At 37.2% G+C, this 25,730-nt stretch overlaps 1 protein-coding gene across 4 annotated transcripts in view; it reads left to right on the top strand.

Annotated features, from left to right (window-relative positions):
* The window catches only part of fam184ab (family with sequence similarity 184 member Ab), a 133,583-nt gene that overhangs the window by 24,914 nt on the left and 82,939 nt on the right, over nt 1–25,730 (top strand). For all 4 annotated transcript variants that reach the window (XM_084431786.1, XM_084431787.1, XM_084431788.1 and 1 more), the window contains exons 2-4: nt 13,511–13,942; nt 16,436–16,858; nt 22,716–22,851. In XM_084431786.1, the coding sequence (XP_084287912.1) occupies nt 13,511–13,942; nt 16,436–16,858; nt 22,716–22,851 (991 nt within the window). The remainder of the gene's footprint in view (nt 1–13,510; nt 13,943–16,435; nt 16,859–22,715; nt 22,852–25,730) is intronic.

The following is a 25,730-nucleotide window of genomic DNA, read 5'->3' as shown; positions in this document are numbered from 1 at the left end:
TACTTAGATTGTCCATTAAATAAAAATAAATAATATATATTTTTTCATAAGAGTCATTTGCATAAAATTGCATAAATCAGACCATACTGTTTTTGCTATAGCCTGTGCATTGATTCACTAAAAAGACCTGTTCATAAGCATAATTTCTTCATGAATCAGACCACTGATGTCCAATGTAGTCCTGACTACTGTTCATGAACAAATGACTCATGTCATTGCTTGCGTCCCAGAAGGACAGCGTAATAGAGTTATTAAGTAATAATTTTGCAGTTCACATCCTTTTTATCTCATCACATGCATTTGCTACTGCAAGTTCAGGTAAAATATGGTTTGATTCAGCCATGCACGAAACATTGGCATAGAGTACAAGATCGATCATGGGGCTTTAAGAATTGATACCGACATCATTTAAAATAAAGAATTGGAAAAAAAAAAAAATGTTTTACCCAGCCCTATCTGTAGACATATTTGTTCTTGAATTATCACTATATACAGTGCTGTCAGCCAATGTAATACAATAATTGCCAAGCAAAAAGTATGAAATCGTTATTGGGTCAGTTAATTGAAGTAAGTAACCTTGTCCAATGTCATTCCTCCTCATTGCCAGTGGGACCGTGCAGGTGGACAGATGGCAGTATACTGCCTGTTGGCACCAGACAAGAAGAATCCCCAGTAGCGCTTCTTAGAGCACCATGCTGGAATAAACCCTGGCTAAAGGTCCTCTAAGATGCCACACTGTTCATTATGGACTCCAATTTGGCCACCGTCCTGTTCCCTGCTTTGTCTCCAGTGAGTTCAAAGTGGGTGCGGTACCAAAGGTGGCCTTCCTGATTGGTTTGTTCGGGCCTTTGGAATCATCTGAACTGCTATTGTTCCCTTAGCAGATGACAGCATTGAAAAAGAAGCCATTACACATCGCTAACAGCTTGCTGCACTGAGAGATCTGAGCCACGTCAGACAGTTCAGTCTGCTCTGGCCTTTCTTTCACAGCACGGCTGTGTTGTGAACTGTTCCCTTGGGTACCTCTGGGCTACTCAACACCTTCTCCGTGTTGTAGTGTTAACCAACTGCTATGCAGGCACACTTGTCGGGGTAGAACCAAAATGTGGATGTTTTTGCTGGTGTCCACATGCATCCTCTCAAATACAGATTGGCGGGATGGTTTTGTAGTCAGTGGAGAATTCAAATAACATCTGATCCATCAAGCCAGTCTTATCCAGGTGTTACCAGTCTCTATGGAACAAATAAATGTGTACTTGTCACCAGTTTTTAAATGATAAAGCCATGATGAAATAAAGGCTTTTTTACTTTTTTCAACACTATTCGAGTGACTTGGAATATCTTTATTTATAGAACGTCCAATCAGGAAGTTAAAGGGATGAAGTTGAATCCCCACAGACAGGCTAAGATTCTTGGTGTTTATTTATTTCTAATCAAAAACCTATGGTAGGGAAACAGGTTTATGCATAATTCAGGCATAAAAAAATGACTCCCATTCATGTGAATGTGATTTGGCACACAGGAGTTGAATTGTAATTTGAATTAGATTTACAGGAAGAGGAGTTTACTGAATTGCAATAAAAAAAAAATCAACACAGGCAGTGCATTCTGGGAAATCTATCTATCTGTCTGTTGTTCTTTTATTCTTTTGTTTTATCATTGTATATCTATCAGTCTGTCTGTCTAGCCAACATTCAAAACAAATAGTTCTTTGAATTTGTTTGAATTTTCAGTTGTACATTTTACATTTCAAATACAAATCATACACGTTCAAACTGCAATTTTGCATCCTGTTTGCGATACCTCAATTTAATTCAATATTAATTGAATTCTACATGATGCACAACCCCACTAGGGAGCCATACATTGAACAGTGAAGATATTTCTCATTTTTCAAACCCATATCCGAGTGTCAGGCTCACAAAGTTATGCCTGTGATGTGAGCTGCAACGGCTCACTGGTTCTCAGAAAGCGTTTTTGAGATGGAGATGTGGATTTTTAAGTGCTCTGAAGTCTGATTTAAAACATCTCCTGCGGGTTCAAATTCCACCGGGTGTAAATCTCAGCCTGCAAATAGGTCTTTTCGCCTTGATTTTTTTTTTCTTTTTTTTTTTCTGTCGTAACTGCCCATCAAAGCTCTGACCCCACTTGCTCAGCTGTCAGAGTTGGCTTGCTTGAACTTCTCTTATGCCCTCATTTAGTATTTAGCTTTTTCATAGAAGGAAACTTTCGATGGCTCCTTTTCCTCACATTGCACTTGCTTTTTCCTTTTCCTTATTCACCAGGTGGTGCTTTTTTTTTGCTTAGATTGTGGAACTTAGACTAATTAGTTGCTGTAATCTTCACTCTCTAGAGGAATGGTGTCAGTAGTATTGCATAATACCTTCTGGAATCTGTGGTTTGATTGCTGGTGAAGAAGTGGAGAAGATATATAAGAACCATGAAAAAACTAAGGACAATGACAGCTCAGGTAGGAGGCATCTCAGCCTACGGTTTTCCAGCCCCAGACTCTACATGAATCATGTTTTGCCTTAAAGTAAAAAAGTCATACTGTGAGTTACAAAGGCACTAGTCAAGATAAAAAAAAGTCAATTAGCAAGATACACATTCACATTTATGAGAAACAGTCACTTTGAAATATATAAAATTACATTGTGAGATTGTAAGAATTTGTGAGATATTAAGTCAAAATTGGTAGATATACAAGACATAAAGTAGCATTTACTTTGAGGTGTGAATGATTCCATAACCTGGGCCATTGGGTTGCTGATTATTGAATCTACTGTAGTCTCATGTCTATTCCTGACTTGCTTTCAAATAGCCATGTCTTTTTGATTTATTATCTTGCTCAAGAATCCCATTGATATTTACAGTATAGACTCTGCCAATATCTGGAACTTCGGTGCCTGCGTTAGCTTAACCCAAAGCTGCTTGGTGCAGCAAACTTTCCAGGGCATTGAACAAGTACTGCCACCCTCTCTAAACACTCCTTATATCCTTTTGTCCTCAGGAGTACCATGAACCAAATGGGCTGTTGTGCAGAAAGCTTTTGTCTCTCTAGATAACAGCTTGGAAACTTTGGAGTGACCCTATTTTCCATACAAGTATAACAAAATCCATTTGTTATTCCAACTGCATATTGACCCCTTTTCCTCCCTCAAAGAGAAAATGAGCAGAGAAGGCAAGTGTTATCTTAAAAGTGGATCATTGGCTTTGTGTTCTGATTGTTCTTAGTGCACACATCAGATTTAAACATAAGCTAATGAACCTCCTGCAGCATTTGTAGCATTAATCTGCTTTTAAGTTGTGGTAGAGTAACTTTTGAAGTTAGTTGCACTTTATTAGATTCAACAGGCCTGTCTTAAAGATACTCTTAAATGGTTTGAGGAGTTTTATTTGGATCTTAACTTTATTGCCCTAGAAAGCAGCCATTAAAGGTATAGCGGAGGATTTTCTTTTTCCGGGTGGGTAGTGTAAACTATTGGTCCACCTAAGTGTCAATCATTCTGGTGATATGTTTACGTAAGGCCGTCGTACGTGCTCGTCCCTTAGTTTTCGCTTTCTGCGCATGCGCACTTTCAGGTGTTTATGTGTGGTGAGCTAGAGCTAAGCCATTCATTGAAGCTCGCCGTTTCACCGGGTCCTTTGAAAATGTCTGAGGGTCGCAAGAGAAAAAGTTTGTACGAACTGTATGAGAAGAAGAGAAAGGCCTCAGAAGAGAGAAACAAGATCAGAGTGTTTTTGGGAGATTGTTTCACACGATGGCGTGCTCTGAAAACACAGGTTGGGCTTCCCACTGATGCCTCAGTCGCGAAGTTTCTACTCGACAGGTAAAGTTTGGCATGCTATTTGGAGAAAAAGTGCAAATCTTCTTTTGGAAAGTAATCTTGTATGAGCGATGCCGACAGCAACTTTTAAACAGAGCGTGCACGAGGAGAACCTCGCACACGTTTAATAGGCGTTCCCTCTCGGGAGCAGGTAGAGTGTTGCGCATGTGCATTTTTTCAAAAAGTGGAGAGGGCGGTTCTTATCTAAAATTCGGAAAGATCCTCCGCTATACCTTTAAGTACAGTTAAACTGAAGTGTGAATTTTTCATGATGAGCTGAGATTCTGAGGAAAGTGTTGGATAAAATAAACACTTGAAATGGATAGCCGTCGTGCTTCACAGAATTGGCAACAACCCATCCAGTAAAACAAGAATGCTCTGTTCAAACACTAGGCATTGTTAAGGAGAATTGCCAGGGATCATACAATACATACAGTATGTATAAACTATTGTTCAAAAGTTTGTGGTCAGAGATATTTTTTCAAAGAAATTGGTACTTTAACATTCATCAAAAGTAACCGTAAAGACATTTAAAATGTTACAATAGGTTTCTATTTCAAATAAATGCTGTTCTTTTGAACTTTTTATTAACAAAGAACCTTAAAATAAAATGTATCGCAGTTTTCACAAAAATAATAGGCAGCACAAATTTCTGATAATAATCAGAAATTTTTCTTGAGCAGAAAATCAGCATATTATAATGATTTCTGAAGGATCATGTGACACTGAAGACTGGTAGCCTGGGTTTCCACATGCTGCCTTGTGCGCAGCGTGATTTTATTCACGCTGCTAGGCAGCCTGGATTCCATGGACTAGATTTTCACCTCAGCGAGGGGACCAATCACAGAACGGGGAGGGAGCAGCAAGACGATGACGACGTCTATGCGACACACCGAAGCAGTTTGTTTATATCTATGGATCCAACATGGCAGCAGACGCGAAGTTACCTTTCGATGCAGCCTTAGATAGTGTTCTAAGTAGTTTAGAACGCAAGTTTATTTAGTCTTCTTCCTCGTCGAATTTTCTCGCTCTACATACGTCATCTGGTATAATTGAAACGATTGGCTATGAGCTACGTACAGGCGCATTTGATAGACATTCGTAGCGTCAAATAAACGACTCTGGGCATTCGTAAACCACGCCTCAAATACGAGAAAATGAACATATGGTTCCCAGACAACGTCTCAATGAGAAAGAGGTCTGACGTTAGCCAGGCTAGAAGACTGGAGTAATGATGCTGAAAATTCAACTTTGACATCACAAGAATAAATTACATTTAAAAATATATTTAAACGGAAAACAGTTGTTTTAAATTGTAATGGTTTTTACTGTAATGGTGAGCATAAGAGACTTCTTTCAATAACATAAAAAAAAAAAAAACGTCTGACCGGTATATAATAATCGAAGCACAAAAATGATAATATAGCTTAAAATATAGCTTTTTGAGATTGTTGTATAGATTCACTAATGAGATGAGTAGATTAGCAAACTTTTTAGACTGCATGGCATTGGTTCAATTCTAGTGGGCATTTTTTTGACTTTCAAAATAAAATGCAGCGTATCTTTAGGAGATCCTTTTAAACTTTTGGGGCTCTGACTTGAGAAGAGTTTTTCTTCTGAGATTCCACAAGTGTTGTAGAGATGTACTCGCAGCATTCTCTCACCCTGTAGAATTGATTTTAAACTGGCTCTGTAAACAGTCCTGACAGCTTTCGCTATTGGTTGTAGCACCCGAGGCAAAGGCAGCACATACAATTTAAAGGGAGCTTATTTTTCAATACCGGTGGCAAAGAATGTGTAGCTTGAGACCTTGTTGTATGACCCCTTCATTGAATGTGTGAAACAACACTGTAATTGGCAAAGATATTCTGAGTTTCATAGCGTAGAAATATTTTCATCCGGGCAGGTTTATTTCATCACAGCCATCCATCCATCTCTTCTATTTCTGCATTGATTCATTCTGTAGATTAGTCATATTTTCCCCTATTCAATAAAAAAAATTCAATCGTTCGTCATACACTCTGAGACTAGAAAAACATGATTTTCCCTAAGGATTGTACCCTGCCTTATCCTGCTTGTTTTGGTGGAGCTGCTCTCAAGCGTGACTGTGATGCACATACTGTAAGCATCCTGATAATGTGTCAGAATCTCTCCATATGCTCACATGCAAATGAAAGAGAGAAATTATTGAGAGATGTTTTCCATACTTAGATTATGGTAAGATATAATGGAGTAAGATATACTGTAGATTTTAGAATCATTACAGCAGTCTTCAGTGTCACATGATCCTTCGGAAATCATTCTAATATGCTTTTCTAAGAAAAAAGAACAGCATTTATTTCAAATAGAAACATTATAAATGTCATTATAATATTATGCAAGTAATACAGTCTTATCCTCATGAGTCATGACTAATGATTGGAAGACCTTCCAAACTCTGGGTGTTTGTTCAACTAGGCCTATACACTTCCAGAAATTAAACTCCCTCTCACCTTTTGCATAATGAAAAGGAAGTTGACATTTGTGAAAATTTAAGAAACTCTTTGCTATGAAACCAAAGGGACCAAACATAAATGTATTTACACCTCCAGGTTCTCTGCAGCCAGTGCCCATTTACATAGCAAGAAATTAGAGCTACAAAAACCCTTCATCAGCCTTTTAATCATGATTAATGCACACAGTATAGAGGGAAGTCGTCTGCACCAAGTTGTTTTTGTCTCTAAGTTTTTCCTGCTAGAGCAAACTGTTCTTTTGCAACTACTTTAATTACCTCTTCGTTGAAGGTGTGCCTTGCAGTTTAGTGGATACCATGCATATAATTACACTGATTAGCACTATCTCCCAACTTCATTATAACCCATTTCCTCACTTAATGAATATTCATAAGCCTGCCAATTACAATCCGATCCCGTGTGCCAGAGAATGCAGAATCTGTAAGAGCTGGAGTGAATGGATATATATTTATTTTACATGGTCCATCATTCTTTAAAACACAGAATATGTCATATATAACAGGCTGAAGCTTGAAGCCAAGTCGATAGCTGTGAGGAAAGCTCTCATTGCACATTATAGACCCGTTTTAATCTCCAGCCGAGCCACATCTTGTGAAACAGACTGTGATTGAAGCCACACAATAACCCTTTGTCACCCAAAAGTGATCTGGACCAATTTACAGACAGCCTTTATACACTGAACAATATGGTATTCACTCTGCACCATTGCAAATGACTGTAATTATCATTATCATGGTCTTGGTCTTGTTGACTGATGGTGGAACAGTTGTAATGACATTTAGATTCAAGTACAAAGTGATTAAGACTTCCCAGTGTTGTGGGAGTTAATGGGTTTTCTCATATTCCAGTTCTGAGTGGGCCGAAAACTCATTGACTGCCAAATTTACTGGACTAAAGATTAAGCCAATGTGGCAAATCAAAAAAGACCAATAATTGTGTGAAACCCCATTACAAAGGCTGTTCTAAAATTTATGTATTATCTACATAGGCAGGCGTTAAAAAAAATCTTGTATTTTATGTGATGCAAACATTTCTATGCTAGCTCTACTATTTGTCAGAACTCAATTCAAAACACAAATCAAGTATAATCTAGTCAACTTTTGAATAGATGAACCTGGTCAAAAATAGTTTAGAAGAGACGCCAGGTCGGAAGCGTAATAATGTCTTTAAATCTTGTCTAGACGGCTGGCTAGCTCGCTCGATTTGCTATACGCACAGAGCTCATGGCTTTTTGCTTTTATTTACAGCATAGTAGCAATTTTAGCACTGTACTGGAATGTACCGAGTGAACATTTTCAGAGAAATATGACTAGACTTAAACATAATAGCTCAAAAATCAGTCAAATTTGCTCTCTTTGCAAGTGAAATAGCTAGAGCGTTCCAGCAGAATTTTTTCACTGTCAGTCAGTGTGCATCAGGTCGAGTGTATAACTTCCAGGACATTCTGAAATTTAAAATGAATGCTGGCACTCTGGCTGCCTACTGAATTTTTAATATAGTTCTATACAGGATGGCTGCCACTTTCATTTCATGAGCAACCTCTCAGGACGGTGTTTTGCCTTTCACTGTTGACTGTTGCACAGATAGATGTCTTGTGTTATTCTTTACACGTCCTCTCATGAAAGGTTCTGCAAGAGGGTTCTACAGGGGATACATTATGAATTGTCCTTCATAGAAATATATTTGCATTCCCTTAAGGGAGCTTTTACTCAACCAGTGCAAACTAATAACTCACACTTCATAGTTTATTTTATGCAAATTCATTATTTGGTAACACTTAACGTTAGTGTAGGCAATTTTGGAGAGGCTAGCAATAGCAAGTTAGCTTTGAGAGCATGAGATCCCATCCTCCCTTCAGAGCGTCTGTAAAGCCACGCCTCCTCCAAAACACATCCAGCTCAAACAAAACTGTGAGTTTGGGGCGAGGCTACTGTTGCTTGCGTAGCCAGAGGGTGTTTAGCTGGTATGGGACCACGACTGGCGTGTTACATTGGAAAAGACGTGCAACTTCAGTTACAGTTACCATACAGCCAGTGGCGGCTGCTGGTCTTTCAAAGAGGGGAAGCTCATTTTCGGCCTACATCATAAAAATTGTCCATTTATTTATACGTAAATTCTGCCCTATGTTCCTTTTCAAGAAAATGCTCTGTGACCCTGTCGTACCAACTAGGCGTCTTTTCCAGTGACTTGACCAGTGTCCTCTCAATGGCCAGCAGAGCTAGGTATAATTGTATAAATGTAATAATATAATAAAAGTATAAATAATAATATAATAAAGTATAATAATACTACTACTAATACTATTTTTTTATTATTTCAAAAAAAATATAATAAGTAATAATATAATAAAGGTATGTATAATTGTGTGAAATGTATGATGAAAATTGGCTAGCAGTTTCACCAAGCAAATACCAAGAAATAGGTTGCAGCAGTTTGTCTTTCGACTACACTTGCAAAATCTGCGATGGGACTGAGCTCGAATAGCTTCAGCGTCAGCGACTTTATATAGAATGAAATCGCTGTCAATCAAAAGGAGATGCAGCCTTTCGACAGACCCCTCCAATCATCACGCAGAAGCCCGGAGTCCAGGCCAGCCCACTCCTCCATTCACTCCCAGAGACGCTGAGCGTCCGTGGGCGGGACATAATCGTAGCATTTATCCAATGACCGTCTAGTTTCGAAGCACTGAAAAAAACTGTTCAAAGCAGCCCCATTGAAGTAATGCACTGTGACGCTACGGGAATGAATGAGAAGGAAATCGAACTCGTCTTTGAGATGAACGTGTTCTAATGCATTTTTAGTCAATAAAATGTTAACACATTAGTACATATTTGACCATGAATTTTTTGACATTTATATATTCTTATATTCTTAAAGAAATCCCCACTGCATACAGCATCATCATTTATTTTGATGGGTCCAGTAGACCGCCTCAAACAATTGACATGTCATAATGCGTTGAATGGGTTTATTATAAGTGAGTGTTAGCTTAAGAAGTTGCTTTCTCATTAGAGCCCGACCGATAAAGGATTTTGAAGGCCGATACCGATACAAATATTTGTTGGTTTTAAAATCCGATATTCCGATATATCGGCCGATATTTTTTCAGAAACGCGCAACAAAACATTAACAGATTTCCATAACATTAGTTATTTGTAGTTATTTATGAGTTTTAACTAAAATAATATGATAATGCATTTTAAAAAGAAACTTGTTTCTTTTATTGTCACAACAGAACAGAGGAACATCAAAATATAAAATAATGATGACATTATTACTATCATCATCATTTATATTATCATTAAACAAGATAAAGGTCACTCCTAAATGTTTGTGTGCGTGTGTAATAATTAGTCCCTACATTGCCTTATAAGCTACCTTATAATTACAATGTCAGCTTGCTTATCCCTTTACCTGCACTTTTTAAATTCTTTCCATCAAGCTACATCAAACCATTTTCAATCATCAGTTGCTGCCTGCCTTCTAAAACCTACTATTTAGCGATCTAAATCCATTATGTGACTCGTTAATGCTGCGGCTGAACGACAGTCTGCAACGCACATCATTGGATTTCACACACGTGTAAAAGAAAAGCTAACTTTTATGCACAAGCTACGTTTGATACTTTTTCTCTATGTCTAAATGTTCACTCCTCGCAAGTCTAACTTACATTTTACAATGCAGGGACTGTAACTAGAGATATGCTAGTTATAAATACTGTAATCATTACTTTTATTTAGGCAGAATAAGTTCGTTGTGGTTTCCAAGCTCATTAATGTTAACGTTAGCGGTCTTCCATTGATAGTGGCATTAGCTAGCTTATGGGGTTAGCTAGTCTATGATGAGCCATAATTTAGCAATGGATAACGTCATACTGCAAATTGTAAAACATACATTTTCAATATAACAGGCCAAGGAGAGATGATACGTCTCATTGCTATAACTGTCACGCTATTAAAGAAATACTTCAGTCACACTGTCAAAAGTTAAAAGGACAGTCAGTCAACTACACTGTAACAACGTAACGTAATTAGCCTACTAATTCCGCTTCACTCTCGGCTGATTTAACAGCAGCAAAACTGGACATGATAGTCACGAATTTTGTCATGCTTATTTGAGTTAAGAGAACTGATGGGGATGTTCTTTTAATTGTTATTCAAGCAATGTATGTCTCGTGACCAACTCACCATGAACACACTTAACCGATGATCTCACTCGCGTATAACTGGTTCTCTCTGCCCGACTCTGGCTGGATCAGCAGGTTGCAGGATGTGTGGCGCGTTATACACTAGTGTTGCCAACAGGGACGGTGTAGAGTGCCCTCTGGTGGACAAACTATACAATGCCAAAACTCATGACATGGTTGAAGGGTGTTTCGTCCGTTTTTATTTTATTTTTGAAATATTCATTTATCGGCCATTATAAATGCCGATACCGATAGTTTGGAAAATGCCTAATATCGGCCTGCCGATAAATCAGTCGGGCTCTATTTCTCATGACACATAGCAACACAGCTACAAGTATTCCTAATATGTTGGACCTTTTTTTGAAAGTAGCCTACATTTACCTGTTGAGACATGCCTTCACAAGCACCCGTAAGAGCTGCATTTGTGATGTTTGAGTTGGGGGAGGCACATTACACAAAAAGGGCTTTTGCAAGATTGTTTAATAATTCCACTATAGGTGCCACTAGTGTATCAGAATCGACATACTTCACCTTTAACCTACATTGAAATAAAATAATAATTCAAACATTTTAAAATGATTCTTAAGGCCCTTGCACACTGAGTCCGAAATTCGCATCCGAAATGTTCGCACGTTAAAAAATAAATACGACCTCTCGTTATGTCAATCACGCTTGTACCTCCGAAACTTTCGTCCGTAAAAAAAAAAAATCGAATCAGGTTCGATTTTCTGCGTTTTTCGCATCGGTAGCAAGCATTTTGAATGGTGTTTTGACAATTCAGAACCACCGAATCACGAAAGCGAAAAAACACATGCGATAATTTCGGACTCAGTGTGCAAGGGCCTTTAATCTGTTCATTGTTAGTTCATATCTAATGCGTTAACTAATTAAAAATGCATTGAAAACTTATTGCAAAGTGTTTCCAATTATTTATTAGATAATATGCATAAATAACGCTTCGAGTCAGTAAGGCAGTTGCATCGACATTAGAAAACGGGCCTATTATCGTTTGGTTCCGATAAGGTGGAAACCAAACGAGACCGCTTAAACAGGTTGTAAAGATTTTCCCATTCACACAGTAAAGGAGCAGATAACACAACAGATATGGCTAGTTTTTGCATATCGCTTGGGATGGGCTCCAGGCATCGACATTGACTGAGAGAGAGAAAACACAGTCAAAGTAACCAAACCACCTTTTCTTCTATGTCCACTGGTGCCCTTATCAGCTCAATTTTGTCTGGCTGAGAGAATGAACTGTGAATAGTGTGGTGAAAGAAAACTGGAGAATAATGGAATCCTCCATGGTCAATCCTGGGAGAGAGTCCGCTATAGATGTGATGAGAGAAGCACATACGTCTTCGACTGAGTCACAGTGTCTCACAGAGCAGGATTTGTAAAGGAGATAACTCTATTGTGCCGCTTTCAGGTGGCCGAACTGCTCTCACCTAATCAGATGTCTAGACAATTATGGAAATGAAGTGGGAGCTGGACACACAAAGCATGAGAATTGCAGTCGAAGGTCACTTTGTTTCCAAATAATCAAGCAGGGGAAGGCTGAGAAGAAATAGGAGCTGTTTATTCTGGCTTTTTAAATGTTGTTTATGTGCATTTTAAAATCCCAGGACTGACAATGGTGGATGTTGGAATGAATTAATCTCCCAATCTCTGTGTAATACTTGTCAAAACATTAAAAGATCATGTTAAATTAATTGTGCGTGACCTAATATTCATGAGGTAAAATTTAGTTTCTGTCTTTAACACACTATTTTAATAAAATAACAAATAATGTTATGTAAGTATTCATGAGGAACCCGAAAGTTTTATTTTGTGAAGGCAATATCAGACCCATTTTTGGAGACTTTCATGCTCTCTCATGAGTAATTGAGGGGATTAAAAATTAAAACCATGTCTGAAAAATGTTTTTGTGTACAGTTTTGACTTTGTTATTAGCGTTCTTAAAGAAATGATGCATTAGCCAACACATTCATGCTATAAAAAAAACTAAATAATTCATCTTTTTAATAATTAATCTCTGTGGACTAGTACTCTGGGGCGGCTCTCAGCTGGCTGGTTGCAACCCAAAAATGGGACACATTTCTTTTCTAATAGGGTCACAGACCGGGGAAGCTGCAAAATAATTAAAATGATAAATTGCAACTAACAGTATAATTATATTTAATAATTGCATAGGATAGCAAAATACATTTTTGTATTATTATTTTAGAAAGAGGAGAAACCCTTTTCTGTCAAAGATAGAACATCCGACTACAATCTACAGTATTTTGGTGCAAATTCGTCTGTAACTTTGTAGAAGCAGAGAAATGTGTCAGGTCTTCAAAAACCATGAACAAAACTATGCAAGGTAAATGAAAATATGACACAAAATAGCTATTTTTTTTTTTTTTTTATACAGCCTATGTAATGCTAATATATATATATATATATATTTGCATATATACACAATTTTTTTTATGTTTGTACAATTATGTGTTGTCACTTGATGTCTAATGTACACTTTAGAACCACTACAGAAAAAGTTTAGAAAGGGACAGAAAAGTTTTGTTGTAAATAAGGAATTAACCTATAAATGTATGATGGAAAAAGCTTTTATAATCACATTTTTCCATATTTAAGCCGAACATAAATCTTCTGAACTTAAAGGTCAGTCAGTGAAAGCTTGCTAAAGTGTCAGTCCCTTGTGTGGCTTTACATGTGTAATGCATTAAGCGCAAATGCTCTAGATCAGCAAAACAGTGCTTACTTAACCTTTGCCATAATGCTTGGTCTGCACAGACTTCCTCAACCTTTTAATCTGTCATGGACGTCTTGCTTTCTATGAACAAACACAGTTTCTGTAGCCTAGAATGATCTAGAAGATGATGCAACTGCCGTTCTATCTACCTTTGGATTGGATCACATCATTCGAGTCTCGTTTATGGTTTCCAGTGTAGATCTCTCAGTTTTCCATCTTCTCGCCTCTCTAGGTGATCTACGCCCTTAACACCAAGAACGACGAGCACGAAGCGGCCATCCAGACCCTGAAGGAGGCCCACGAGGAAGAGGTGCAGCAGATCCTCTCGGAAACACGGGAGAAGATCATGCAGTACAAGAGCAAGATCAGCGACGAGATGGACTTGAAGCGACGCATTCAGTCCCTGGAGGAGTCCATGGAGCTGCACGAGCGGATGAAGCGCCAGGCCCTGACGGAGTTCGAGACGTACCGTCAGCGGGTGGAGGACATGCAGCTGTGCACAGAGGCGCAGCACACGCAGCGTGTGGTCACCATGTCCCGCGAGGTGGAGGACATGCGCCGCTCTTTCGAGGAGAAGCTCCGTTCCTTCGGACAGTTACAGGCCCAGTTTGAGCAGGAGAAACGGCAGGCTCTCGAGGAGCTACGTTCCTCACATCGGCAGGAGGTGCGTGGAGTGTTTTTAGTGCTTTTTACCTGTGGTTACGTTTAAAAAGGTCTGTCTTAGGGATGCACGATTTGGGGAAAATATCTAATTGTGGATTTTCTGATAAATCTGACCTTGATTTAAAATGTGATTTAAAATAATTCCAGATTATTAATAATAATAAAATAAAAAAATGGTAATATGGCTATCAATAAATAATAATGATAAATAAATAAATATACTGAATAACAATATAAAAAATGCTAAATAAAATCAAAATAGGAGAACTACACTAAGTACACTGTAAATAGTATATTTCACTGTAAAATAAAAACATTTATATATAAATATACAGGTATATACAGTATATGCATGCACATTTTTCTTAAATATATGCATATGTGTGTATTTATATATACAAAATAATTATACACAGTACACACACATATATTATGTAAACACGATTAATTGCGATTAATCGTAACAACAAAAATGAACCATCACTGAACTTACTTAAGCTGGACTATGACACTATTTTCTTCTCGTCGCATTATCCAACATGCGAATGCTGCAAGCTACAACAACTCAATAGATGCAGTGTGGAGCAGCATTCCAGCCTTAGTGCCAGATTTACTAACACCTTGCGCCAGCGCTAAACCAGTCAGGATTTACTAGACATGCAGTGAAAACATTTTTAGCTGACCTTATTGCATATGCATTTGTAGGAGTGCCCCCTTTCAGATGCAAAATTTATGGGAGGAGAGTATTTAAATGAATCATGAAAGGTTTGCGCTAGTCAATTTACTGGTGTTTGCGCCATTATTTAACGGCCAAAAAATCATGTCTTAAAGGGATACTCCACTTTTTTTGGAAATAGGCTCATTTTACAACTCCCCCAGAGTTAAACAGTTGAGTTTTACCGTTTTTGAATCCATTCAGCCGATCTCCGGGTCTGGCGGTACCACTTTTAGCATAGCTTAGCATAATGAATTGAACCGGACAAGACCATTAGCATCTCTCTCAAAAAAATTAACAAAGAGTTTCGATATTTTTCCTATTTAAACCTTGACTCTTCTGTAGTTACATTGTGTACTAAGACCGACGGAAAATAAAAAGTTGCGATTTTCTAGGCTGATATGGCTAGGAACTATACTCTCATTCCTGCTTAATAATCAAGAAACTTTGCTGCAGTACCATGGGTGAAGCAGGCGTAATGATATGACACAGCACCTGATAATAGTCCCCAGCTCAGTAGCCTATTATCAGGCGGCATGTGCTGCGTCATATCATTACGCCTGCTTCACCCATGGTACTGCAGCAAAGTTTCTTGATTATTACGCAGGAATGAGAGTATAGTTCCTAGCCATATCAGCCTAGAAAATCGCAACTTTTCATTTTCTGTCTGTCTTAGTACACGATGTAACTACAGAAGAGTCAAGTTTTAAATAGGAAAAATATCGAAACTCTTTGTTCATTTTTTTGAGAGAGATGCTAATGGTCTTGTCCGGTTCAATTCATTATGCTAAGCTATGCTAAAAGTGGGACCCCCAGACCCGGAGATATGCTGAATGGATTCGAAAACGGTAAAACTCAACTGTTTAACTCTGGGGGAGTTGTAAAATGAGCCTATTTCCAAAAAAAGTGGAGTATCCCTTTAAACCAGACTCTAATTTGCGCTGCTCTTGGTAGATTGCGTTGATCATTATGGAAATGATCCGGCTGCGTCTGTGTTCTTTAATTTGCGTGTCGTCGGTAGATCACACGCAGAACTTTCCACTTCCATCTGCACTTTTATGGAAATGCGCTCTTGCACTAATTTGCCCTGTTTAGTAAATCTGGCCCTTATAGTCTGTAAAATAAGTTTAGTGACTGGTTGCTAAAATGTCTTTTTCTAAAAGTTCTTAATGTATGCATTCATGCATAATTTTAAGAAATAGATATTCATGTTTCCTGGGAATGGAACCTTGATGTTACTGCTGGAAACACTGCAGCACCGTAATGTCATTAAAGTTAGGTTTTCTGACTTTTATGGACCGGTTACTAACACATCTGAATCTGTGCACATGCTCATTATATTCACTGTTGCTCAGCAAATATAGATTTTTAATCTCAATTTAACACATATTAATTCATATTTTACAGTCATGTGATAAAAAAAATAGCATAGTGTACCATAGTAAAACCTATGGTCTTATTTTAGGCTATGTTTAGACCATATAAAGATGAATCTGGTTGATTATAAAGTGTCCTTGAGAAAAGGCACATATAGGAAAGGTAATATATTATAAGGTTAATTTACCTCAAAGAAATCCAAGCATTAAAAAATGTTTATGGTACAATGTTAATAATACATTTTATTATTATTATTATTATTATTATTATTATTATTATTTATTAGCATTTTGATTTATTTTTTTAGTTTGGGTTAATTAAGTTAATAATTACTCAATGGTTTATCTTCTTTTCTTTTTTTTTTTTACTTTAGTTTATCTCAAATAAATGTTGCTTTTACAGGTCCAAGACCTGCTTCGTTCACACCAAAGCCAGAACGCCAACTACAGCAAAGACCAGGAGAAACTGGGGCAGCTTCATAAAGCGGAGGTGGATTCACTGACCGAAAGGGTTGAGGAACTGAAACAGGACAAGAAACGTCTGGTGGAGGAGTACGAGGCCAAGCTAAATAAAGCCCAGGCCTTCTACGAACGCGAACTAGAGGCCATGAAGCGCACGCAGCAGATGACCGCAGAGAACCTGCTGGCCTGGAAGAAGACCGAGGCGGAGCTGAGGAAGGAGTTCCAGGCGCAGGAAGCGGCGCTCCAGAAGACTATGGGGAAGCTGCGCAGTGAACTGAAGAGAGTGCAGGAGGAGGCCAGGGAGAGCAGGGAGAAAACCCACAAACTGCAGTCCTCCCTCATTTCTGCGGAGAACAACATCAAGGTAAAGGCCACCGGATACATCACATGTGAAATGATAGGGGTTAGATACAACACAACACAAGCACTTTATGACTTTTCCCTTCATCTCTTTTATTTTTGTATTGCAGTAAAGCTGCTTTGAAACAATGCATTTTGTTCCAAAACTTTCTTCTGTGGAACATAAAGTAATTTGGAAAAATGTTGGCAAGCAACCACCGGTTCCCATTAACTTCCATTAGTATTTTTTTTGTCCAAACAATGAAAGTCAATATCAAACAAAACTGTTTGGTTAGCAACATCCTTCAAAAAAAATGTTTTGTGTGTTGTGCAGAAGAAATAAACTCATACCTCTTTGGAATAACATAAAAGTGAATATAAAAAATGACATATATGAAGTGCCATCTGAAATTTTCTTCTAGAATGATCATTTTTATCATGCTTGTATATTTAAGTTCAGTAATTTCACTTAAATGGCAATGAAAATGACCTATTAATTGTCATTAAAGTGAAATTACTGAACTTAAATATACAAGCTTGATAAAAATGACCACTGTAGAAGAAAATTTCAGATGGTCTTACTCAACTCAACTCAACTTTATTTATAAAGCACTTTCAACACCACAAGTGGAACCAAAGTGCTGTACAGAAGGTATAAAAAGAGAAAATAAAAACAAAAACATAAAAACAATACAAACAAATGACACACTTACAAAGCATTATCAAATGCTAAAGAAAACAAATAAGTTTTGAGCGCACTCTGAAAAACACCCAATGAAGGACACGTTTTTACAGACAGAGGAAGGTCATTCCAGAGCCTAGGAGCTGCAACAGAAAATGCCCGATCACCTTTACATTTTAAACGGGATCGCGGAACCATGAGAAGCAATTGATCATTTGAGCGCAGAGATCTACTAGATTGACAGCGGCTGATTAAATCAGTAACATACTCAGGCGCTATACCATGCAGAGACTTAAAAACATACAACAACGCTTTGTATTGAATTCTGTAGCGTATAGGTAACCAATGTAGTTTAATTAACACTGGAGTAATGTGCTCTCTCTTCTTAGTACCGGTTAAAAGTCTAGCAGCTGAGTTCTGAACGAGTTGCAAACGGGAGAGAGAAGCCTGACTCACACCCAAATACAACACATTGCAATAATCCAAACGGGATGACACAAAGGCATGAACAACCTTCTCCATATCGTCAAAAGAAAGGATAGATTTCAATTTAGATATTGATCTAAGATGGAAGAAACTATTCTTAACGACAGCATTGATTTGCCGGTCAAATTTAAGTTCCGAGTCAAAAATGACACCAAGGTTCCTCACGCTAGACATTTTTTTCCCAGGAAACAACCCCAGGCAGTCATCATCCACACACCCCTTATTTCCAAATAAAATCATCTCTGTCTTATCCTCATTTAATTGGAGAAAGTTATTCGCAAGCCAACACTTAACTTCGGCAAGACATGCCTGAAGAGACTGAATGGCAAATTTATGCCCATGTTTAAGTGGTAAATAAATTTGAGAATCATCCGCATACAGATGATACTGAATCCCAAATTTCTCAAAAATCAAGCCTAAAGGGAGCATATAAAGGGAAAATAAAATTGGTCCCAGTATAGAGCCCTGTGGAACCCCACACACAAGAGGTGCAACGGAAGAAAAATAATCCCCTAAATTGACTGAAAAAGTCCTATTCTTCAAATAGGAAGAGAACCATTTCAGGGCTAAGCCCTGAATACCAACCTGATCCCTAAGGCGATCAATGAGAATGTTATGATCAACTGTATCGAATGCCGCTGTAAGATCTAACAAGAGCAAAACAACACGGTTTCCAGAGTCAACACCTCGCAGGATATCATTAGAGACCCTCAAAAGAGCAGATTCTGTACTATGGCCAGCTCTAAAACCTGACTGGAATCTATCGGAAATGTTATTTCTCGTTAAAAAGTCATTAAGCTGTGCATTCACAATTTTTTCTAGTATCTTAGAAATAAAAGGCAATTTTGAAATCGGACGATAACTACTCAAGTCAAAGGGATCTAAGCCGTTTTTTTTTAAAAGGGGCTGAATAACCGCATGCTTAAAACTAACCGGAACAACACCAGATGACAAACTAGTATTCATAATAAACAGAATACTTGGGCCAATTGAATCAAGTACTTTCTTAAACAGAGAAGAAGGGAGCACATCACCAGGAGACCTGGTGGGCTTCATATGAGCAGTAATATCATTAAGCTGCTGCAAAGAAACAGGCATAAAACTGGTTAATTGGTTCGGAAGGTCAACAGAAGCAATACAATTATTGCCAACAGATGAAATCTGAGATCTAATTCCATCAACCTTACCAATAAAAAAGTTTAAGAGCTCTTCACACATGTCAGCAGAAGGAGTGAGTGAAGGAGTAACAGTAGGGTGAAGAACAGAATTTACAGTAGAGAAAAGTACTCTGGAATTATTACAGTTTCTGGAAATGATGACAGAGAAATAATTTGATCTAGCCAATTTAACAGCTCTTTGATACTCGTTCAAATGGTTCTTCAAAATCTCATAAGAGATTTGTAATTTATCTTTAACCCATTTGCGTTCAGCTCTCCTACACTCCTGCCTAAGAGCACGGGTAGTACTGTTTAACCAGGGCTGCAATTTAACTTTTTTCCCCCTGACTTTGACAGGAGCCACAACATCTAAAATCTCTAAACAAGAAGAGTTAAACTGATCGACCAACTCTTCTAAACCCATACAGGGAGAGGGAGACTCGATCAATGAAAAAAAAGGAGAGACATTAAAAACAGCTGAAAAACTACTAGCTGTGCATGGATTGAGTATGCGAGATGAAACCGAGGCAGAAACAATATTATCCGGCACACCACAAGGAAAGTTAGGATTTAAGATAACAGTCTTATGGTCAGAAAAAACAGTATCAACAATCTTTATGCTATCAACAGAGAAACCCCGAGATAATGCAAGGTCAAGCGTATGACCACGTTCATGAGTTGGACCCGAAACGCATTGTAAAAAATCAAATGACTCTAATAAATTAAAAAATTCTTTGACCAGGGGCTTTGAAGGGCAGCACACATGGATATTAAAATCCCCCAAAATTAGAATATTGTCAAAAGAAGGGACAATACCAGATAAAAATTCAGAAAACTCCTGAATAAAATCCCCATGAAAGTTTGGGGGTCTATAAATCAAAACACATAACACAGATTTAAAAGAATTCAGCGTAATTAACTGAGATTCAAAAGTGCAAAAAGACGCAGAAGGTGAAAGTCTACACTTAAATTTGTCTTTAAAAACGACTGCAAGACCCCCGCCACGACCAACAGACCTCGGGGTACTAAAAAAACTACAACCAGGAGGAGAAAGTTCAGAGAGAGAAGACATTTCACCAGCATTAAGCCAAGTCTCAGTAATAAATAAAAAATCAATTTCATAAGAAAGAAAAAGATCGTTTAAAATAGAGGCTTTTGAGACAACGCGCGTACACTCTGCTTATTAAAACACACAGGGACGCGCAGCAGCACACAAACATGGCAAGTATTAAAAATTAAAGGATTACAATGTAAAAGATTATTATTGTGTACATAGAGATATGGTGGAATCCTGCTTGTCCCGTAGATAGTCTGCTTGCGCACGAGCAGATCCGTTTGCGCTCTGGAGACGCGTTCGGTCTTTCCGCTATCAAATTCCGTCATGTAAATAGCAAATCTGCCATGGCGCGAGCGCAACTGGCATTTAAAGGGAATGGGAGATGAGACTCTGATTGGTTTAATGCATGTAAATCCCAAAACACACCCATTACTCATTATGAGAATAGGGACAACCCTTTTAGACCATGCGCCATTTTTCCCGTCGTTAAACTAGCAAAAGTGAATTCGACACGCACTAAGTGCACTTGCGCCGTGCGCTTTAGAGCATGCGCTTAGATCGTTAAAATAGGGCCCTAAAGCTTAAGTTGCATGTTTAATCTCATTTTCTAATTTATCTAATAAGAATAATCTAATCTTAATAGTTCAAATGACAGCTAAACTCACATTGTAAACGACTGTGTTTTCTTGTTGAATATCTTGTTTAAATGCATCACATTATGGTTACAAATGCTTTTTGAAGTTGATTTAAACCTTTCAGAAGTCCCTTATCAACACATGTTGGAACAAATGCAGTATTTCCTGAACACTCTGCAGTGTGTTTTGAATAATTAAAATGACGCACACAGAACATCGTAGCAGTGAAAGTCAAACTAGCGCTTTGGTTTCGTTCTGAATGCATCAGATGTTTCAGGCACATTTAGCAAAGAGGCTTCAAATGCAGTGGCACACATCCTGAGCTCTGAATTTTCCTTCAGATATCTTTGAAAGAAAAACACAATCATCCACCACGGCCCTCCAAGGCATTTCTTGGACTTGTTTCTGAACGGAGCAACTGACTGAGTGTAATTTATGGGTGTCATCAAAAGATACATGCTTGGCTTGAATTATAATGCGGTCGTTCAAAGGAACAATGATGGATTAATATTGTGTTTGTTTTACGTAAATCCTTGCTTTTATGACACATTATAATGGCTATTTAATGGCAGTGTGCTGGGCCCGTGTTAATGCCAGTGTGCTGAGCAGATCTTTAATGGAATCGATCTTTAGCCACTGTGGCATTTTCAGACCCGACTCCCTGGGGTCTGTGCTAGTTTTTGTTCATCTATGCTGATCAAATGCTGAATCGCTCAAGTACGACATGTTTGTAGCGTCCACGTCACCTGGAGTGTTTCGTTTAAAGAAAAGCGGCATTAACAGGTGAAATCACTGAATTCAAATAGCCCGCAGTCACAGTTTTGCAAATCAGACGCGCATCAATCAAAGAGCTTGTCGATTCCCCAGGTGAAGGTTTTCACCCAATTACATAGTGCGGTTTTCCAGATGAGACTCAGTCACCTTGTTAAAAGATTTCCACAGGTCCTTTTAGAAGGGCATTTTTATTGCAGCACCAGACTTTTCTTTAAAAATACTGTGAAAACAGTTGTGAAATATAACAATTTAAAATTAGTGTTTTCTATTGAATATATTTTCAAATTTTAAATGTATTCCTGTGAATTTTCAGCATAATCACTCCAGTCTTCAGTGTCACATGATCCAGATATCATTTTAATATGATGATTTGCTGCTCAGGAAACTGTTTCAAATATCACTTTTGATCAGTTTAATGCATCCTTGCTTCTTTATCAAAAACTATACTAACCCCAAACTTTTTAAATTTGAAAGTTAGTAATAAATGGATGGATGAATGGATGGATGAACCAAAATATGCATTATTAAATAAATATTGAATATGTGTATATTATATATATATAGTACTTAGGAGTAAAAGAGTGTCTGATTTTTTTCTTTACTGCAGAACATGACCATTCAAATACATGCGTTTTCCTACAAGTGAACATTTTCTTTGCCATTTCTTTTTGTTCTTCTTATACCAAAGACTCATTTCTATAAAGGACAAAATAAATGTCATAAATTAATTCAGTGGAAAAGTCGAAGGCTTGCACTTGAGCTCCGCAATGGTGGAAGTGAAGGAAAAAGTTTGAAAGACAATGAGCGATGGCACCAGAACTGATGCAGGAAGTTGACAGCGAGAGCCGAGATGAAAGGCAGAAAGAGCTAATGTGTACATGCACAATTAATGAGGAGGAATTCGAGATCAGAGGAGACACTGTGAGAGGAGCAAAAATGGAAAAAGTGACACGAGAGAAAGCGAGAGAGACAAAGGAGAGAAACCACACGGTGGTTAAATATAGAGAGGCAGCTCAGTAATGAACAGAGAGCTGGAGAGGTGTTTTGGTCGTTATACTGATTGATTTGTGTGTGTGTGTGTGCTTCTGCAGGATCTGCATAAACAGTTGGAGGAGGTGACCAAGGACACGGAGATTGTGGAAATCAGGCAGAGGGAGGCGGAGTGTGAGCTGGAGGCGTCCCGAGACCGAGTGCAACAGCAGGCCACCGAGATCCTGCTCAAAGCCAGTGAGATATACGAGCACGCTCTCCCATCACCTCACAGTCCACTCGGCTTCATTGATTCATCCTTCTATATTGCTTCAGGCTACTAATCCATTACCAACATGCACAGCAGGCCTGTGCTCCTTTCAGAATGAAATGAAGTGCCTTCAAGTTCAAACTAAACTCCTCGGTGTGAATTAAATTTGAATTAAGGGAAGCAAACAGGGTGCAGAATATTGTAATTCAAATTACAAAATAAAAGTCATTTGAAGTATAATTAAATGAAATTCATATAGGTTAGCTGTTGTTTGCATAGTTTTTCTTAACACATGCATTTTTTTTTATGCATGTATTTTGTAATTATCACTATTGTTATTGGCAGTGTTGGGTAAGTTGCTCTAAAGTAATTAATTACTAGCTACTAATTACATCTTCAACAGAGTAATTAGATTACTGCATTACTTCATTATAAGTATTGCATTACTTATTACTAATTACTTTCTAAATCCCATATCAACTTCGACCAGATAGATGAAACCGCTCTTTTAAGTATTTAAATGGAGAAGGTTACATTAAAAACACATTTTTACATACATTACATTAAATCTTTGTTAAATTCACTATTATTTTGCATATAGAATTGTTCTATGTATAATATTTAATGCAATTACATCACAAGTAACTGTAAGTAATGAGTTACACCCAACACTGGCTTTTGGTGCTGTTGTCCTATTTTTATATTAATATGAATAATTATTATTATTATTAATATTACAAATCATTTTAAATGCTTGGGTTAAAATAACTATTTGAGGTTCAAATCTATTAATATTATTATTATTATTATCATTATTAATAGATTTTAACCTAAAAATATTTGTTATTTTAACCCTTGCATTTCAAAAAAATATTTTTAATATTAATAATAATTACAGTTATTACAATAATTAACTTTTTTTAGGTTAAAATCTATTAAGACCTGATTCAGTTTATATATTTATTTTATATCTAATTGTATTTCAGAACTTAGATTTTAGATTCATAAAAATATTGACAATTATTTTAGCCCATGCATTTAAAAAATGTTTTGTAATATTAATAGTAATTATTAATAGTAGTAGTAAAACTATTTTTTGAAGTCAAAAGATATTGTAACTTCACAAATAAGACCTGATTCTGATTTTATTTGTTTTTATCTATTTATCTTTATAATTTGCTTTATTCAAACCTAAACAGTTGATGGCTAAGAAGTAGTGATTTTTTTTCAGAAGAAGAAAAACCTAAACTAATTATCAGAATATATTATTGGGTAAAAGGTTAACTGGATTTAGTCATCAACGTGTCAAATTAGTGCCACAGCTCCATTAGCTGTTGTTGTTGACAGAAAAGTTTAGGGTTATGGATCAGCCCCTGGTATCCTGGTAACAGCAGATGTGTGTCCTAGCTGTGTTCATCACCCACATTCTGGAATGTTCCCTGAGGGAGGCAGAACCCAGCTGGGCCTGTCACACCTAAATGCCAAACATCTCAAACGACTTCTGATCCTCTATCTGGGAGAAACAATAGGGGCTGAAGCGCTCAAATCGCACTCTGTCTTTGTGTTTAGTGTAATTACAGTGAGAATGTGCTTTCTGCACGCCATTAATGAATTTAACATCCGTTTTCTGAGATCTTTATCCAGGCGTGAACTCGGGTATGCATTGACCACCAGGCCATATCACTATCAAGTGCATTTCTTTTTAAATGTTTATGGTGAAATAAAGTGCAGATATCATTAACTCTAATGTAATTAACTTCGATTTAACACAGTTTTGTTAGTATAAAAGATAAGAAACTGCCGAAACATGTAAGTATCACCAGAACAATCAAGGGCATTTCAATTTAAGGAAATCAAGAAAACTTGAAAACTGCATTCCCTGAATGCAATGCACCAAACTTAACGGTCCGTTTCCAGTTTGACAAATGACCTGAAAGCAATAACATCCTCAAGTTTTACTCTTTCTTGCAGTGTTATTTTATATATAATAGCATATTATTTAGAAACTTTTATAGTATTTATTCATATTTTGAATTATTTAGATTTTATTTTTATGCTTTTAGTTTTCATTTTAGTTTTAGTAATTTTGTTATGTGCTTTTGTTTGTTTTTTACATATTTATATTTAGCTTTAATGTTTTTTTATTTCAGTTTTAGTAATTTTAGTACTTCAACCCTTAATTAAAATTAGAAATGTTGCCTTGGAAACTAGCTGAAATAAATGTTTCTTTATTTTTATTTAATGTAATCTTTGTAATATCAAATATTTATATTTTTATTTTCGCTTTATTTCAATTAACAGAAACCAATTTTATATTTAGAAAATAATAACACTGCTTTTTTTCGTAGAATATTTATCAATCATTTTTTTTAGCCTTATTTCAATTCATGAAAACAAATTTTTATCGTTTTAGAAAATAACAACACTGCTTTTTTATTCATCTTAGGTTGCCAAAAGTTAATACATTTGTACACAAAATTGGAATTTAAAAAGCTACATAACAATTTTTATTGAATGCAATATATAACATATACTGTGCAGTACGCAGTAAGCAGCAAACTAGTATTTCATTTACAGTTCAAAATCGTTACGTTAATTACGGCATGGCGTGTGAACGCACCTTTAGTTCACGGAGGGCTCCAGCACCTTTAGTTTAGTTCCAGCACTGCTCCACCACACATGCCTGTAGTTTTCAAATAAGCCTGAAGGACTTGATTAGCTGGATCAGGTGCATTAGAGGGTGTGTTCACACTTTTAGTTCGGTTTGCGTGGTTCGTTTGGTCTAGAGTCTAGACCATTTAGTCCTGGCATTTTAACACCGAACCTAAAGATACCAAACTTAAAGGCATAGGGATTTGTTCACTGT

The sequence above is a fragment of the Rutilus rutilus genome (assembly GCF_951802725.1).
Source record: "Rutilus rutilus genome assembly, chromosome: 15".
NCBI lineage: Eukaryota > Metazoa > Chordata > Actinopteri > Cypriniformes > Leuciscidae > Rutilus > Rutilus rutilus.
This window is presented reverse-complemented; position numbering and strand designations above follow the sequence as displayed.